General features: G+C 44.8%; 1 protein-coding gene across 1 annotated transcript; it reads right to left on the bottom strand.

The window, feature by feature from the left end:
- Window positions 1-314: 314 nt before the first annotated feature.
- LOC144687554 (carboxypeptidase A1-like) lies at window positions 315-12566 on the bottom strand. Its single transcript, XM_078553844.1, has 11 exons — window positions 12502-12566; window positions 8972-9053; window positions 7815-7949; window positions 6730-6828; window positions 6059-6160; window positions 5147-5248; window positions 4027-4137; window positions 2955-3045; window positions 2205-2404; window positions 1081-1165; window positions 315-499 (listed from the first exon to the last, which is right to left on the bottom strand). The coding sequence occupies exons 1-11, from the start codon at window positions 12564-12566 to the stop codon at window positions 315-317; spliced, it is 1257 nt and encodes a 418-aa protein (XP_078409970.1).
- Between the last annotated feature and the right edge of the window lie 3313 nt (window positions 12567-15879).

Here is a 15879-nt window from a genome sequence, read left to right as displayed (position 1 = left end):
AGCCACTCAGGACAATTTTGTTCCTGTTTGTCTCTGTTTCCAATAAGAAAACTTTCAGCTCAGTCTAAAAGGATTGAATTTCAAATATCAGTCAGGATTGTCCCTTTCTAATCTTTATTTTTTTTGACGATGGGGGGTGGTGGTGGGTTTTGCTCATACATTTTCATGACAATGCATTGATAAAAATACAAGTAAAACAGAAGCAGCTCAATGGGAGTTGTTGCAAATTACAACATGTTTGACATAATGAATGATCATCAAAGGACAAGTTTAGCCATAACCCTAACTCTATGTTGTCCCAATTGGTATAAAGGTCATGAGCGGTCGCTAACGTACTCCATGATTGTCCTCATCGCCAGCCAAGTCTCCTCAGCAGTTGGGAGAATCTGCCTGGATGGCAGCATGAAACCATAGCGACCGGTGTCACGGAGTTCAAAGGCAAAGGAGTACTTGATGCCCTCGTTGTATGTCCAGTCAATGCTGCCTCCGCTGGCCTGGTCTGAAATGGAAAAGGAGAGCGTAAGCCTTAAGAGTGTTTTGTCATCACAGCTTATCATTTCCTCATTCAAAAGAAAGATTTGCATTTATATAGCACCTTTCACAACCTCAGGACATCGCAAAGCATTTTACAGCCAATTAAGTGACTTTTGAAGTGTAGTACCTGTTGTAATGTAGGAAATGCGGCAGCCAATTTGTCCATGGCCAGCTCCCACAAACAGCAATGATGAACAAGCAGATAATCTGTTTTCGTGTTGTTGGTTGAGGGATACATATTGGCCAGGACAGCAGGGAGAGTACCCTAGATTTCTTGAAAATAGGGCTATGACATCTTTTAACTTCCACCTGATGGGGCATGCAGGGCCTTATCTGAAAGGTGGCACCTCCCACACTGCAGCACTCCTTCAGCACTGCACTGGAGGGTCAGCCTGGACTATCTGCTCAGTTTCCTGGGACTTGAACCTTGGACTGGGACTTTCTGACTCAGGGGAAAGAGTGCTATAGATTCAGCCAAGGATGACCCTAAAAGACAGCTTTTGCCCCATCTATGTAACTGTTACTGGGCGCGGTTATTGTACTTACAGATTGCATCACAGATAGACCCGATCTTATACCGTGTTCCGTACAGTGAGGTTAAAGAGCTGACAGCGGATTTAGCAAGTGCCTCCTGCAGAGAGAAAACAGAATCAGCACACTTCACCAATCACCTTCCCATGGTCCAGTCTGGAGCACTGATCATGGAAAATGAGAGCAGAACTAGAAAAGGTCACTTAGCCCCTGCGTCATCTACCCAACCATTAATCGCTATCCCCTCTATAATGGGAAGTATTTTTATTATTAATCATTCACAGGATGTGGGTGTCACTGGCAAGGCCAGCATTTATTGCCCATCCCTATTACAACTGAGTGGCATGCTAGGTCATTTCAGAATGTAGTTAAGAATCAGCCACATTGCTGTGGGCCTGAAGCCACAATTGGCCAGCAGATTTCCTTTCCTGAAGGATACTAGTGAGCCAGATGGGTTTTTTACAACAATCTAGTAGTCTTATGGTCACCATTACTGATACTAGCTTTTTATTTTATTCCAGATTTATTGAATTCTGATTACTAGTCCAATAACATAACCAATGTGCTGCCAAAACTCCTCCCATGACCCATAAACAGTCCACTGTATCATGGGTTCTATCTGGCCTTTTAATATCTTGCAGGTGGGTTATGTATAAATAGCCCCAGTTACTAAAGTGCAAAAAAAGCAAAGTGCAAAAGAGAAAATAAAGAATTCAATTCATTTAGCACTTTTCATGATTGCAGGGCATCCCTAAGCATTTTACAGTCAATGAAGTACTTTATGAAGTGCAGTCACTGTTGTAATAACCAAAAGAATTCGTCACTCTCCTTCAAAGACCACCACTGAATATTTTACATCCATCTGGGAGGGAAGGGAAGGCCTCAACATCTCATCCTAATGGGAGTGCAGGCCAGGGACCAGGACAGCACTGGGCCTGCTGGTGACGTTGATTAGACTGGCCATTTGGAGGAGTTAATGGAGGGGACACAGCTTCAGTGAAACAGTCCCCTCACCTCATCAATGGGTCCAGCCTGCTCAAGAAATGGGGGAATATTCATAGGAGATGGAGGAAGAGGCAGCGGGGTGGGGGTGATGTAGAAAAGTGGACAATAAAGATTGTAAAGAAGGTTTGACCTACCAGCTCCTGGTAATTAGCAGGGTGCACACACTTGTACCCAAAAGGGAACATGAGGAGCTGTGAGTAACTGTGAATGGTGATGAAGCTCTTGATGTTTCTGTGTCTCCGCACAAAGTTCACGATGGCCGCGACCTCGGGTTCAGAGTTGGGGTGGGGCCCACGGTACGTCTCCATGCATGGATTGTTACTGGTTCCAGGACCTGTCACATGGGCAGCAGCTGTCATTAATCTTTACACAAACACCTTAGTCCCTCTGTATTGCTCTCAGCCCATCTCACCTCTTCCTCCTCTGCTGCTAATTCCCAGGAACTGGTGCATGCCACTATCTTGCCCAAAGGGCAATGACCAGCTATTCAACAACAGGGGCATCAAAACCAAGTTTGATCCTGTCCCTACCTGAAGTCTGCACTCTCTTACTTCCAGCCACAGTCCTGACATGAACTTTTGGAACCCATTTGTCTGCCTTCAGTTAACCTGATCTCAGTCTCCATATTCCATATTCAGCTAGGATTCTGACTTCTGGTGACTTATCCAGTGAAAACCATGTTTCCCTCAGCCCACCCCTCCTCCAACCATTGTATGGTGTCTGTGTGTAGGCGTCAGGTGAAGGCAAGACTAGACACAGTGGTGATGCCTACAGTGGTCAAATAGCTCTCTGGCATTCACTAACTGATGACATCAGGACGCGCCTTAAGGGTCATATATTCTTATGGAGCTAAAGGAGGAAGAAAACAAAATCATCTCACGCACCTCCAAACCCAGCATCAAAGTTCCTGTTGGCATCGACCCCGACACATTTCCTTCCAGGGGCTGTGGACCTGGTCTTACGCCACATACGGTTCTAGAAAAAGGTCATGTTATCAGAACACCAGCATTACACCAGACTCAACTATTCCAATGCACTCCTGGCTAGTCTCCCACATTCTACCCTTCGTAAACTCGAAGTTATCGAAAACTCTGCTGCCTGTGTCTTAACTCGCACTCAGTCCCGTCCCCCTATCACTCCTGTGCTCGCTGACCTATGTTGGCTCCTGGTCAAGCAACATCTTAATTTTCAAATTCTCATCCATGTTTTCAAATCGCTCCATGACCTTGCCCCTTGCTTTCTCTGTCATCTCCTCCAGCTCCACAACGCTCCAAGATATCTGCGTTCCTCTAATTCTGGCATCTTGAGCATCCCTGGTTTTAATCAATCCTCTATAGGTGGCCATGCCTTCAGCTGCCTCGGCCCACAGCTCTGGAATACCCTCCCTATACCACTTCCACCTTTCTTTCTTCCTTTAAGATCTTTGACCAAGCTTTTGGTCATGTGATCTAATATCTCCTTCAGTATGCGTGTCATATTCTGTTTTGTAATGCTCCTATGAAGTGCCTTGGGACATCTTATCACATTAAAAATGTCATATAAATATAAGTTGTTGTTACAGCATCCTCATGAGCGCAACGACTACAGCATCTTCATGAGGTCAGGAGAAATAGAAGGCACTTCAATTTATGTAGCGCCTTTCATGACCTGAGGACATCCCAAACCACTTTACAACCAATGAAGTTACTTTCTTAAAAGATGGTTATAATATAAGGGAAACGCAGCAGCCAATTCGTGCACAGCAAGCTCCCACAAACAGTGGCGTGATAAGTGACCAGATCACCTGTAATTACTGACAGCGTAACATATCGCTCAGTCATATGAAGATTGTATTCCTTCACATAAGGGACCAACGGAAGCTGCTAAGCGTTTGTGGTGAATATTGACAGAGCCTAACCCAAGATTTTGAAGATGTCGGAGTGGTTCGGTCAAGCTGGAAACCCTTGGGGTACTGACCTTGGTGTGGGTATAAACATAACCATCTGGGTTCACCACAATTTCCATATAGATGTCCATTTTCCTCAGCAGTGATGTGATGAAAGGTTCCTGGCCATAGTCAGTGCAGATCTGAAAGAGAGAATTTGTGATATAACAAATTGTGCTTGATCCCTGCTCTTTTCCTCAGTGTTATTTGGGACTGGGTTGAATTTCGACAAAGATTAGCAGCCATACATCGCTCAAGGATCAAACTTGGTGCATTCCAGGTGTGCAAACCTCAGTTACCATACACCCCAAGGAACCTGGACTGCAGCGGTTCAAGAAGGCAGCTCGCCACCATCTTCTCAGGGGCAATTAGGGATGGGCAATAAATGCTGGCCTAGCTAGCGACACCCACACCCCATGAACAAATATAAGCAAAAAACCCACAGTGCCATCCAGCACAGTGCAAATGCTCGACAACCTCATCTGTCTCTTGATAGTGGGGACAAACAAAGAGAAAAAAGAGCAAGTGAGAGAAGAGAAAAACAGACCAAGTGAGCGAAACCGATAGAGGGAGATAGAGTGAAGTAGATAAAACGTAGAGAGAGAGAGATAGTGAGATAGAACAAGTCACAGATAGCTAGATCGATAGCAAGTGAGACAGAGAGTAAGGTAGAAGAGAGTGAGACAGAACAAGGCACAAATAAAGAAGTAGAGTAAGTGAGACAGAGTAAAATGAAGAGAAAGAAAGTGAGACGGGAAAAAACAGATAAAGAGAGACAGTGAATGGGATGCAACAAGAAACAGATAAACAGAGAGCGGGGAAACAGCTACCCAGCCACCAGGGTCAGTCAATCTCCATCTGTCACACAAAACCTCACAATTCTGTCCATCCTCAAACCCCAGGGTGCTGATGCTGACTCTATTGCTCCCCTGCTTCTCTCCCTTCCACAGGGTCCTGAGGCCAACCCTCCTTCCTCCTCCCATCCTCCCCTCCCACCACCCCCCCATCGCCTCCAAGCACTGAAGTCAGCTAACAGAGCACAAAGCAGGAATGGGACCCCAGACCTTTCCTGCTCTGTGTGGCTCAGTTTGATCTATGATGCCATGGGTGTTAACCACGCCTGACAACTCCACTGATTATGGGTTGGTTTACCTTCTTCGCCATCCAGATTGCACTGGCAGGAGAGACCCACTCACGGGCATGGATCCCACTGTCAATCCAGATCGCCGGGCGTCTGGTTCCACCGGTGCTGAACTGTCAAAGTGAATAGGATATGGTTACAAGGAGGAACACGGCCCTGCAGTGAGGGGGGGCAGATTTCCCCCCTTAGAACTTGGCAGGCTTAAAGCGTCGTCTGGGGGAGCAGAGAGGAAACTGAGAGCACAGCCCATAATACAGTCTGCCTGTCCACTCAAATGGATCAAATATCAGAGGCAGGCTCTGTCACAGGCTCATGATCCTCCCCAGTCAAATTTCCCCAAACTGCACCCAAGCAACAGTTTATATCCCAAACGCTAACAAGGAAATTTTGTCCTCATGGAAACATGCCCTTCATAGTGGATTTACCAACAGGTTCCCATTGTGCCACACACAACATCGGTGAAGGATTTAAAAAAGGTAGTCTGCCTGGGTGAACTGGTAAAATCTACAGGAATTTGTCCAACTAGAGTTGGCAACCCTACAGTCCATGTCTGACTCGCTCAAATTGCTTTATCTGCCTTGGTGTTGGATTAAATCCCACCAAAGGGAGAGTAATTCTTCTTGTTTCAGTGAGAACTGAACAATCTTGGTTGGACATTCGGGTCTTGGGGACTTCTCTGGTTAAGCTGGGTCCTAGAGCACAGGCCCAGAGTTGGGCCTAGGTTGATGATCATGCCAGTGGCTCCACATGATAACTGGGCCCAAGCCCCCTGGCTGGGTTGGAACTGCCCAATAACCCCAACAGTTGGCAGCAAGAAGAAAAATTCAACGTTCAACCCCTCACTCCTGGCTGGATGTGGAGAACCTGGTGGTGGGAGGCCAGTGTGTAATTAGTCCCCAGTTACTTTCAAATCATTTCCATACCTTTAACACATAGAGCGGGCGGCCTTCGAACGATGTCCCAATCTGTTGCTTCTCTACCAGTCCTGGATACTCAATAGCAAGACTGTCCATCCAACTATAAACCTGGCGCAAATGTTAAAGATAAATCAAAACATTGCAGACTAGCACTTCTGTGTAGAGGAACAGGAGAGGAAGGAACACGTGAAAGAAAGACGGCGATTGAAAACACTCCAGCTTTGGCTATTTGCACCAACTAATCTAGCTAGCCCTGGTCATACTAACTAACCAATCTAACTAGTAAATGACAATTCAGATCTTTCATAATAACTAAAGTAAGTGGCTGGGGATGTGTAAATGAGATTGTCTGGAGTGTTCCTGGAAGTATTCCTGTAGTGGAGAGTCAGTGAAAGGTCTGTAGATGAAAGGAGCCTTAGAGGGCACTGTCCTGCCCTTCTCCTTGTCCCTGTCCCACCCTCCCTCATGCTTTCATCGACTGTATCTGCAAGACCTGCACGCAGTGACCAAGAGCATCAGGAGCTGGCTGGTGCCCAACTTTACCTCTGACCACTCCCCCCACATCACCCCCCTCCCCCCCCCACCCCCCCAAGACCCCCCCCTCAGTCACTGTGTTGTCAGAGCACAGCAGACAAATGTGATGCAGCTCCTTCCCAGTAAAACCCCTGAGTGTGTACCTCGTCCAGAGTGTGGTATTTGCCATAGCTGAAGGAGGAAGCGGTATGTTCCATCATGGTCATCTGCTCCAGCTCAGCTTTCTCATCGTCAATCAGCACCTAAAGGTAAGATGTGGCTTTATACAGAACGTATCACACCCTCAGCACATCCCTAAGTGCTTCCCAAAAATACTTTTCAAGTGTTGTCAATGTTGTAATGCAGAGAAATACAGCAGTCTGTTTGCACACAGCAAGGTCCCACATCCAACAATGAGGTAAATGACCAGATAATCTGTTTTAGTGATGTTGGTTGGGAAGACCAGTATCACTAATAGTCATTTTCTCTCCCACCTATTTTCTTCCTTCATCTCTAGCTCAGCAGGTTATCCAATGCTGCAGACATGACGGGCCAGCTGTTCTCATCTAATATTGTTCTTATCTGACATTTCATACATCCTTCCAGACACACACACACCCTACACACCACTGTTCACATATATACACACCCCATGTGCCCCCAAACACACAGCTCTACTCACATATACTTATGCACATATACTTATACTTCATACACACCCAAACACACATTCCACACACGCACACCACTACAAAGTCACATACCCACTTCATACAAATGTAAACACACACAAACCTGTTCACAAATACACATACCCCAAAAACCTCCAAACACCCACCGCTACTCACATGTACCTACCCCCCACATGAACACAGAACACTATGCACTCCCCCATTTGCATAACCTCATGCACATGGTCACATCCACTAGACACACACACACACACCACCACCACCCCCCTGCAAACAGTCTACACTCACAACCAAGTACATGCAGTCACACACATGCCACTGACACATATTTGCATATACTTACACATATCTCTACTCACACATAGGCCCTCACACATAGCTCATATACACAGACACTTGCATAGGCTTCCACACAGCCCAGTCACAGACATGTACAGCAGGGGCCACTGGAATAAAATTAAGAATGGGAAACCTGGTCAAATATCTCCCTCTCTGACCCAGGAAACTGAGCCCAATTGTAGCCCCTCTATTTGGCTTAATGTGGTTTAGTGTCATACCTGCAAGTCTTCAATCATCGCTGAGTACTGAATACCATTGTGCTCCAGAAACACTTTGAAAGACTGAAGGCTGTTCTCCGGAACATGGATATCTATAATGAGGTCAGACTTCATGGGACTGTGCCATATATCAAGCTGGAGAGAGAGGGAGAGGACAATTGTGGTTATGTTTAACATATAGAATATATATTTGCAGAACATTATATAATATAGGCTACATTTCCTGGCAACGACTTGTTGACTAGTGTACAGCAATATACGGCATCTGAAGCAAGGTTTTGTTCAAAAAACAGATGTTTCCACACAATGTTGCTAGTCACCGTGTGTAATTGGTTGGCCAGATCCCAATGATAAGCTGCTGAATTTACCGTAAGAGTTTTCACACTGTAAGTCATCTGAACCCAGCTTTATTCTACTTCAGTGACAGGAAATATAACAGGAAGGAAAATCGATCAGTTACTGATCATCCCCATCACACACCAGAGTCATACCTTGTTTTCAAATCCCTCCATGCCCTTGCCCACTCTACCCCTGTAATCTCCTCCAGCCCCACAATCCTCTGAGATATCTGTACCCCTCTAATTCTGGTCTCTTTTGCTCCAGCAATGGTGGTCGTGCCTTCAGCTGCCTAGACCCTAAGCTCAGGAATTCCCTCCTTACACCTCTTCACCTCACTTTCCTCCTTTAAGACACTCCTTAAAAACTTCCTCTTTGACCAAACTTTTGGTCATCTGACCCAATATCTCCTTATTTGGCTCAGTGTCACATTTTGTTTGATAATGCATCTGTGAAGCCTTAGGATATTTCATCACGTTAAGAGCGGTATATAAATATAAGTTGTTGTTTCGCTACACGGGCAAAGGAAATTTAAAAAAGGGGGAGAAAGTCATTTTTTGACTTAGAGCCTGACATTTACAACCTGTTGGAACTAATCTCTGGTCCCAACAGTTTATAAGTAGCGTCAAAACCTGATGAGGCCAGTTTGAATGGCAGTCTTAAAGGAGCAGGACAGATTAACACTGAAACATTGGAATGATGATGTAGACTTTAGTCTATCTTTCAGCAATGCCATGGGCTGGCCACTGATGAAGAGTTCATGTGTTTGTAGCTCCCTCTATAGCTTATGGTGAAAGGTGCCGATTTACAGTTTGACTCACCTGGAGATGCTCCTGATCCTCCAAGGACATCACTAGGCTCGCCTGTTCTTCATCTCTTGGCGTTATCCGGAGGACCTGATCCCTACAAAGAGGGCAGGTATCAGTGCCAGTATTTCATTTTTGGGCCTTTGATTAATTATTAAGAAAGAAAAGAACTTGCGTATTTATAGCACCCTTTCATGATCCCAGTATGTCCCATAACAAGGTACTTTAAGATATAGTCACTGTTGAAATGTAGCAAAATGCAGTCAATTTGCACAGAGCAAGGCTCCACAAATAGCAATGAGTTAAATGACCAGATAATCTGTTGTAATAAAGTTGGCTGAGAGATAAAGATTGCCTCAGGGCAATGGTGAGATACCCCCTGTTCTTCCAGCAGTGCTGCGGTATTTTTTTACCTTCACCTGAGAGGGCAGTCAGGGCTTCGGTTTAACGTCAAGATGGCATCTCTGACAGTGCTGTGCTCCCTCAGTTCTGCTCTGAAGTATCAGCCTAGATTTTGTGCTCGAATCGCTGAAGTGGGACTTGGACCCATGACCTTCTGAGGTGAGAGTTTGCCCCTGAGTTGATATAGCACAGGTACCTCATGAGAAAAGAGATGTTGAAAGATACTTTGTGAAGCTATGAGAGAACTTCTGGGATCGTTTTGATCTGCGGAATGCATCACAGCTTTGGAGAACAACCAAAGTGAACAAATATATTTTAGCACAAAACAAAAACAAAAATACCTGGAAAAACTCAGCAGGTCTGGCAGCATCTGCGGAGAGGAACACAGTTAACGTTTCGAGTCTGAATGACCCTTCAACAGAACTAAGTAAAAATAGAAGAGAGGTGAAATATAAGCTGGTTTAAGGGTGGGTGGGACAGGTAGAGCTGGATAGAGGGCCAGTGATAGGTGGAGATAACCAAAAGATGTCACAGACAAAAGGACAAAGAGGTGTTGAAGGTGGTGATATTATCTAAGGAATGTGATAATTAAGGGTAGAAAGCAGGACAAGCAAGGTACAGATAGCCCTAGTGGGGGTGAGGTGGGGTGAAGGAATCAAAAAAGGCTAAAAGATAGAGATAAAACAATGGAAAGGAAATACATTTAAAAATAATGGAAATAGCTGGGAAAAGAAAAATCTATATAAATTATTGGAAAAGAAAAGAGGGGGATCGGAAAGGGGGTGGGGATGGAGGAGAGAATTCATGATCTAAAATTGTTGAACTCAATATTCAGTCCGGAAGGCTGTAAAGTGCCGTAGGAAGATGAGGTGCTGTTCCTCCAGTTTGCGTTGAGCTTCACTGGAACATTGCAGCAGGCCAAGGACGGACATGTGGGCATGAGAGCAGGGTGGTGTGTTGAAATGGCAAGCAATAGGGAAGTCTGGGTAATGCTTGCAGACAGACCGAAGATGTTCTGCAAAGCGGTCACCCAGTCTGCGTTTGGTCTCTCCAATGTAGAGGAAACCGCATTGGGAGCAATGAATGCAGTAGACTAAATTGAGGGAAGTGCAAGTGAAATGTTGCTTCATTTGAAAGGAGTGTTTGGGCCCTTGGACGGTGAGGAGAGTGGAAGTAAAGGGGCAGGTGTTGCACCTTCTGCGGTTGCATGGGAAGGTGCCGTGGGAGGGGGTTGAGGTGTAGGGGGTGATGGAGGAGTAGACCAGGGTGTCCCAGAGGGAACGATCCCTGCGGAATGCCGCCGGGGGCGGGGGGGTGAAGGGAAGATGTGTTTGGTGGTGGCATCATGCTGGAGTTGGCGGAAATAGCGGAGGATGATCCACCATATATATAAAATATATTTTAGCAATTATTTATTTCTCCCTTCTGTCCCTCCTGCATGCTTTCAAAGAGCTAACTCCTATTAAGGTCTGGTTTCATGGTTCCCAGGTCATTCCTTAAGAGAGTCTTTACAGTGGGGGCACGTTTAGTGTAAGATTAATACTAGGGATGAAGTGTGAATCCCAGGATCAGTCTTTAAATGTAAAGTTAATACAAGAGATCGGGGCGTAAACCACAGCTTTGGTCCTTTAGTGATTATTTAACAAGGGACCAGGTGTAAACCCAAGGATCAGTCCTTTAGCATATGGTTATTACAAAGGGTGGGTTTAAATCCCAGGATCACTGAGATGAAAGACTAATTCTGCAGTAATTGCAAGAAGTATGAGGTCAGGTGTGAAGTCTTGCAGATGTTATCACTATGTGAGAAGAGATGTGAAATGGAAGGGGTGTAGGAGCAGATAGTCAGGAGACCAGAGACGACCAGTCACCATTAAATAAGTGACATTGTTTCAGGCAATCGGTGCATTTGCAGGAAAATCTTCAGACCGTTGCCATCCATATTCTTAAATTGAAAACTGACACTCAGAAAAGCCTGGCTACAATTCAGAACCATCCAGTAGATGAAGCTCTAATCCTTGCAGATATTTCGGGGACTCCATGGGAGCACCCAGCAGCATTCCCAGTGGTCTTTGTTACAGCCCAAAGTCGTCTCTTCCTTCTGACCTTCCAGGGCTTTAATTTGCTGATCCCCCCCAACTTGATAGGCTCAGTTACAAAATGGTCAGATGATCACTACACAGCTCTCTCTACTCAGCCCCAGCCATGAGCCTCAGACCCATCCTGAGAGGGGCACTCACAACTACCCTAAGATGACAATTCTCCACTTTCCGTACCCAGTTTCCTTGATTGCCAATTCAGTGCCAACTTGTGGACTGAGTTGCCTTGTTGGTCCTCACCCATGAGGAATTGGAGTAAAGACTTTCCCAGTCATTTTGTAGGCAACCGCTAGAGGAGGGAGCCAGATGCGATCTTCACCCCATCACTTTGGACAATGTTTGAACTTAGATAGCGAAGGTGTAAGTTCAGCATACTAATCACTGCATCACTCATTTCTCCATCTTTAGTCTCTATTAGGTTCCAGGTCAAGGTTTGATTTGCTATGGATTAGTGAAGCTTTCTAGTTCAGTCACTAACAGTGCTGCTCCTTAAACATCAGCAACTATATCACAGCCAACACTCTGGAATTGAACAGAACACTTGATTACTCTCAGTATGTTTATCCTTGGCACCAATGGTGCAACCACTTTGGTACTAATCAGGGGTGCGTTAGCACACCACAAGCTTATGAGTAGCCATCAAAAGAGCAACTCTTTCCCATTTACTCTCCAAGGTTTGGATGAGAACATCTCATCTAGTTGATCCATGTGGGAATCTCGGCCATTAGTGTTGGCTGGCTATTTTGGCAAGAGAGACGTCACAACCAAACCTAATTCTCTTCACACGCACACACATCTTTTAGATGGAGGATGCCTGGGTGAGTTTCCCCTTCCCCACCCCAATTCTGAGCTCAGGGCCACAGAGATCAACAGTCACAACCCCTCCATTATGCATCAGCAAACTCAACAAATGGCAAGGATTGAACCTGGGAACTTTCTGATTCCAAACTCAGATTCCAAACCAAGAGGTCCTTGTAAAGGCCTACCACCCTTGTGTCTGATTGGAATAATAACATTGAGGAACCTGGCTACAAGACTGCAACTCACCCCTCGAAACCTCTCTGAGCATAAACGGCCACCAGCAGAGCCAAGAAAATCAGAAGTGTTCTCATGGTGAAGCTTTGTGGAAAGATACAATGCGTTGGGCCATATTTAAAGGGTGAGAGATGCCAAGGCAGTGACTCGGACCAAAGATTAATGACCAACATTAATCTGTACAAAGGTGGAATAATTCCCACACAAGTTGAAGCCGTTCATATCAAAACCTTGTTTGTTTTTCCAACAAACCCCTTATACCTGTGAATAAAAATGTGTACCTCTTCATAACTCGACAATGTGCAAACAAATTCAAGAATGGAAAAACTGTGCATTGGTGACTTCCAATTCAACCAAATCACTCAATGCTGTTGCTCTTTGTGATTCTTTATAAAACTTACTTTTGGGGTTAGAAGCGGTGGCAGTGGGAGGAAATGTACAGATGGTTTTGTGAGTTGGCATGTTCCTGACCCTTTCATTATCAGGGGGGACAAAGTTTCAAAGCCTGTTCTACGTTGAGTTACCTAACCTCATCTAGGGCACTTGTTGGGGGAGCAGAGGAAATAGTTTCTCAGTATCTGCTCCACAGAATTCTTTTATCATTTGAAACAACTCGATGAGATGACCCCTCAAACTGCTATACTCTATAATATATAAATCAAGCTTATGCTGTCCTTATAATTTAACCCTTTCAAGCCCCAGGATCATTCTGGTGTATTTGCACCGCACTCCCTCCAAATCCAATTTATCCTTCCTGATGTGCGGCGCCCAAAACTAAATGCTATTACTCCAGACGGGGTCTGACTAAGGCTCTGTACAACTGATGCTTCACTTCCTTATTCTTGTATTCCAACCAGTAGTAGTTATGTAGATGGCAGCAGGAAGTTACAAAGGAGCATAGACAGGCTAAGTGATGTGCAAAACTGCAGCAGATAGAGTTCAGGATGAACATTGTGGGGTCATTCATTTTGGATCCAAGAAAGACAAATTGCAAGATTTTCTTGATGTGAGACACTCGGAGCCATGGAGGATCAGATTAATGTATGTGTCCATGTACACTAATCACTAGAATCTAATGCACTGGTGTGCAAAGTGATCACAAGGCTAATAATTTGGCACTCCTCCCCCAAAAGCTGTGTGTTTTAGGTAAACTAAAATTTTTCAAGCTGAGATTGGTAGATTTTTGTTAGGTAAATGCATCAAATGAATATGGAACAAAGATTGATAAATGGAGTTGAGGTACTGATCTTTGATTGAACTGAATGGCAGGACAGACTCAAAATAGCTGAATGGCTTCCTCATGTTCACCATGTTCCTATGGTTAACCCTGGACAACCATGGTCACCTTCCTCTGTTGTCATGTTTGACCCTTGCCACATGAGGGTTTATCTCTTAACCTCCATTAACCTCATTTTTCTAAGGGCTATTGGTGGTGTACATGGTCAAATCTCCCTTAGGTGGTTAATCTAATTGGTTAGAAAATGTAACACTGCTATTCAAGAAAGGAGGGAAGAGAGAAAACAGAGAACTATAGGCCAGTTAGCCTAACATCAGTCATCAGGAAAGTGCTAGAATCAATTATTAAGGAAGTCTTAACAATGCACTTAGCAAAACATAGTATAATTGGAACAAGTGAACATGGTTTTATGAAAGGGAAATCCTGGCTGATAAATTTATTAGAGTTTTTTGAGCATTTAACTAGTAGAGTAGATAAAGGGGAACCAGTAGATATAGTATACATGGATTTCCAAAGACATTCAATAAGGTGCCACACAAAAGGTCAATACTCAAGATAAGGGGCAGAATTTTCACCTCGGTGGGCGAGCACAAGCCTGACCCGCTCGAGTGTGAAATGATGCATGTTGACATCAGGCGAGTGTCCCAACACCAACGCACAGTTGTGCAATAGTTCGGTCAGCAGGCACGCGTGGGAATCGGCAGCGCGCCCACTGACAATTAAAAGGCCTATTAAGGCCATTAAAGTATCAATTAACTTAAATTTTTCAGTGCCCATCGAATCTTATGGTTGGCGGGCAGGCGAAAAGACCAAGCGGCCTTTGCAGGCAGGATGAGGTTTCCAATGTCAAATAAAAATGAAATAAAATGTTTTAAATTTCATTTATAACATATCCCTACTCATGTGACAGACTCACTTAAGGGGATATGTTTTATAACATTTTTCAAATCTTTATTTTGTTTTTTTGAAAATTCTTCATCTCCCTGAGGCAGCTCTGTGCCTCAGGGAGATTTTCGAGCATGCACTCGCATGCATGCGCGAAGTTCACGCTTGTCCCGCTCACTCTCCTCCCCCACCCCCGCACAGGCAGCGCTGATTGCCTGAAGCTCACGTTTCAAGCTGGGTGGGCCTTAATTGGCCCGCTAGTGTGAAATCGCGGTGCAGCCCAAATCGCAGGCGGTGGTTGGCTTTCCCAACTGGCCCCACCCACCCCTGCCGAGCCTTCCCAACAAGGGCAAAGATTCTCCCCCAGGGCTCATAGATTGGGGATGATACGTTAGCATGGACAGAGGATTGGTTAAATGACAGGAAACAGTGAGGAGGGATAAATGGGGCATTTTCAAGTTGGCAGACTGTGACTAGTGGAGTGACACAAGGATCAGCGCTGGGGCCTCAGCTATTTATCATTTATATTAATGACTTATTATTGCATTGGAGGCGGTACAGCAAAGGTTCACTAGATTGGCCCCTGCAATGAGAGGGTTGTCCTATGATGAGAGGCTGAGTAAATTAGGTCTATATTCTCTGGAGTTTAGAAGAATGAGAGGTGATCTCATTGAAGCATTCAAGATTATGAAAGGGATTGGCAGGGTAGATACTGAGAAGTTGTTTCCATGGCTAGGGCTTCCAAAACACAGAGGCACAGTCTCAGGATAAGGGGCCAATCATTTAGGACTGAGAACTAACTTCACGCAGAAGGTTGTGAATCATTGGAATTCTGTACCCCAGAGGGTTTTGGATGTGTCATATTTAAGGCTGAGATAGATTTTTGGCCTCTCAGGGAATTGAGGGATATGGAGAGCAGAGAATAAAGTGGAATTGAAGCCCAAGATCAGCCATCCATCATATTGAATGGCAGAGCAGGCTCAAGGGTATGCAACTGGTCCTATTTTTTATGTTCTTATCAGTGCCTGGGCATTGGACTGAATGCTGATTAGCAAGTTATTGGTGAGTAGATGTTGTTTGCTGGAACTGTGGGATGTCCTGAGAACATGAAAGGTGCTTTATAATTGCATTTTTTCTATTAACTATCCTTTATATGTTCCTTGAAGATAAATAAGTGCCTGAGCACTTCTTATTTTACCAATTTGCCAATAAGGGATGTTTTGTCTATAGCTTAAGATCCAGTATTTTGTTTCACTTTCCCATTGGGA

Source organism: Cetorhinus maximus, chromosome 12, assembly GCF_964194155.1.
Source record: "Cetorhinus maximus chromosome 12, sCetMax3.hap1.1, whole genome shotgun sequence".
Taxonomy (NCBI): domain Eukaryota; kingdom Metazoa; phylum Chordata; class Chondrichthyes; order Lamniformes; family Cetorhinidae; genus Cetorhinus; species Cetorhinus maximus.
The sequence above is the reverse complement of the archived record's forward strand: the minus strand, read 5'-3'. Positions and strand labels throughout refer to the sequence as shown.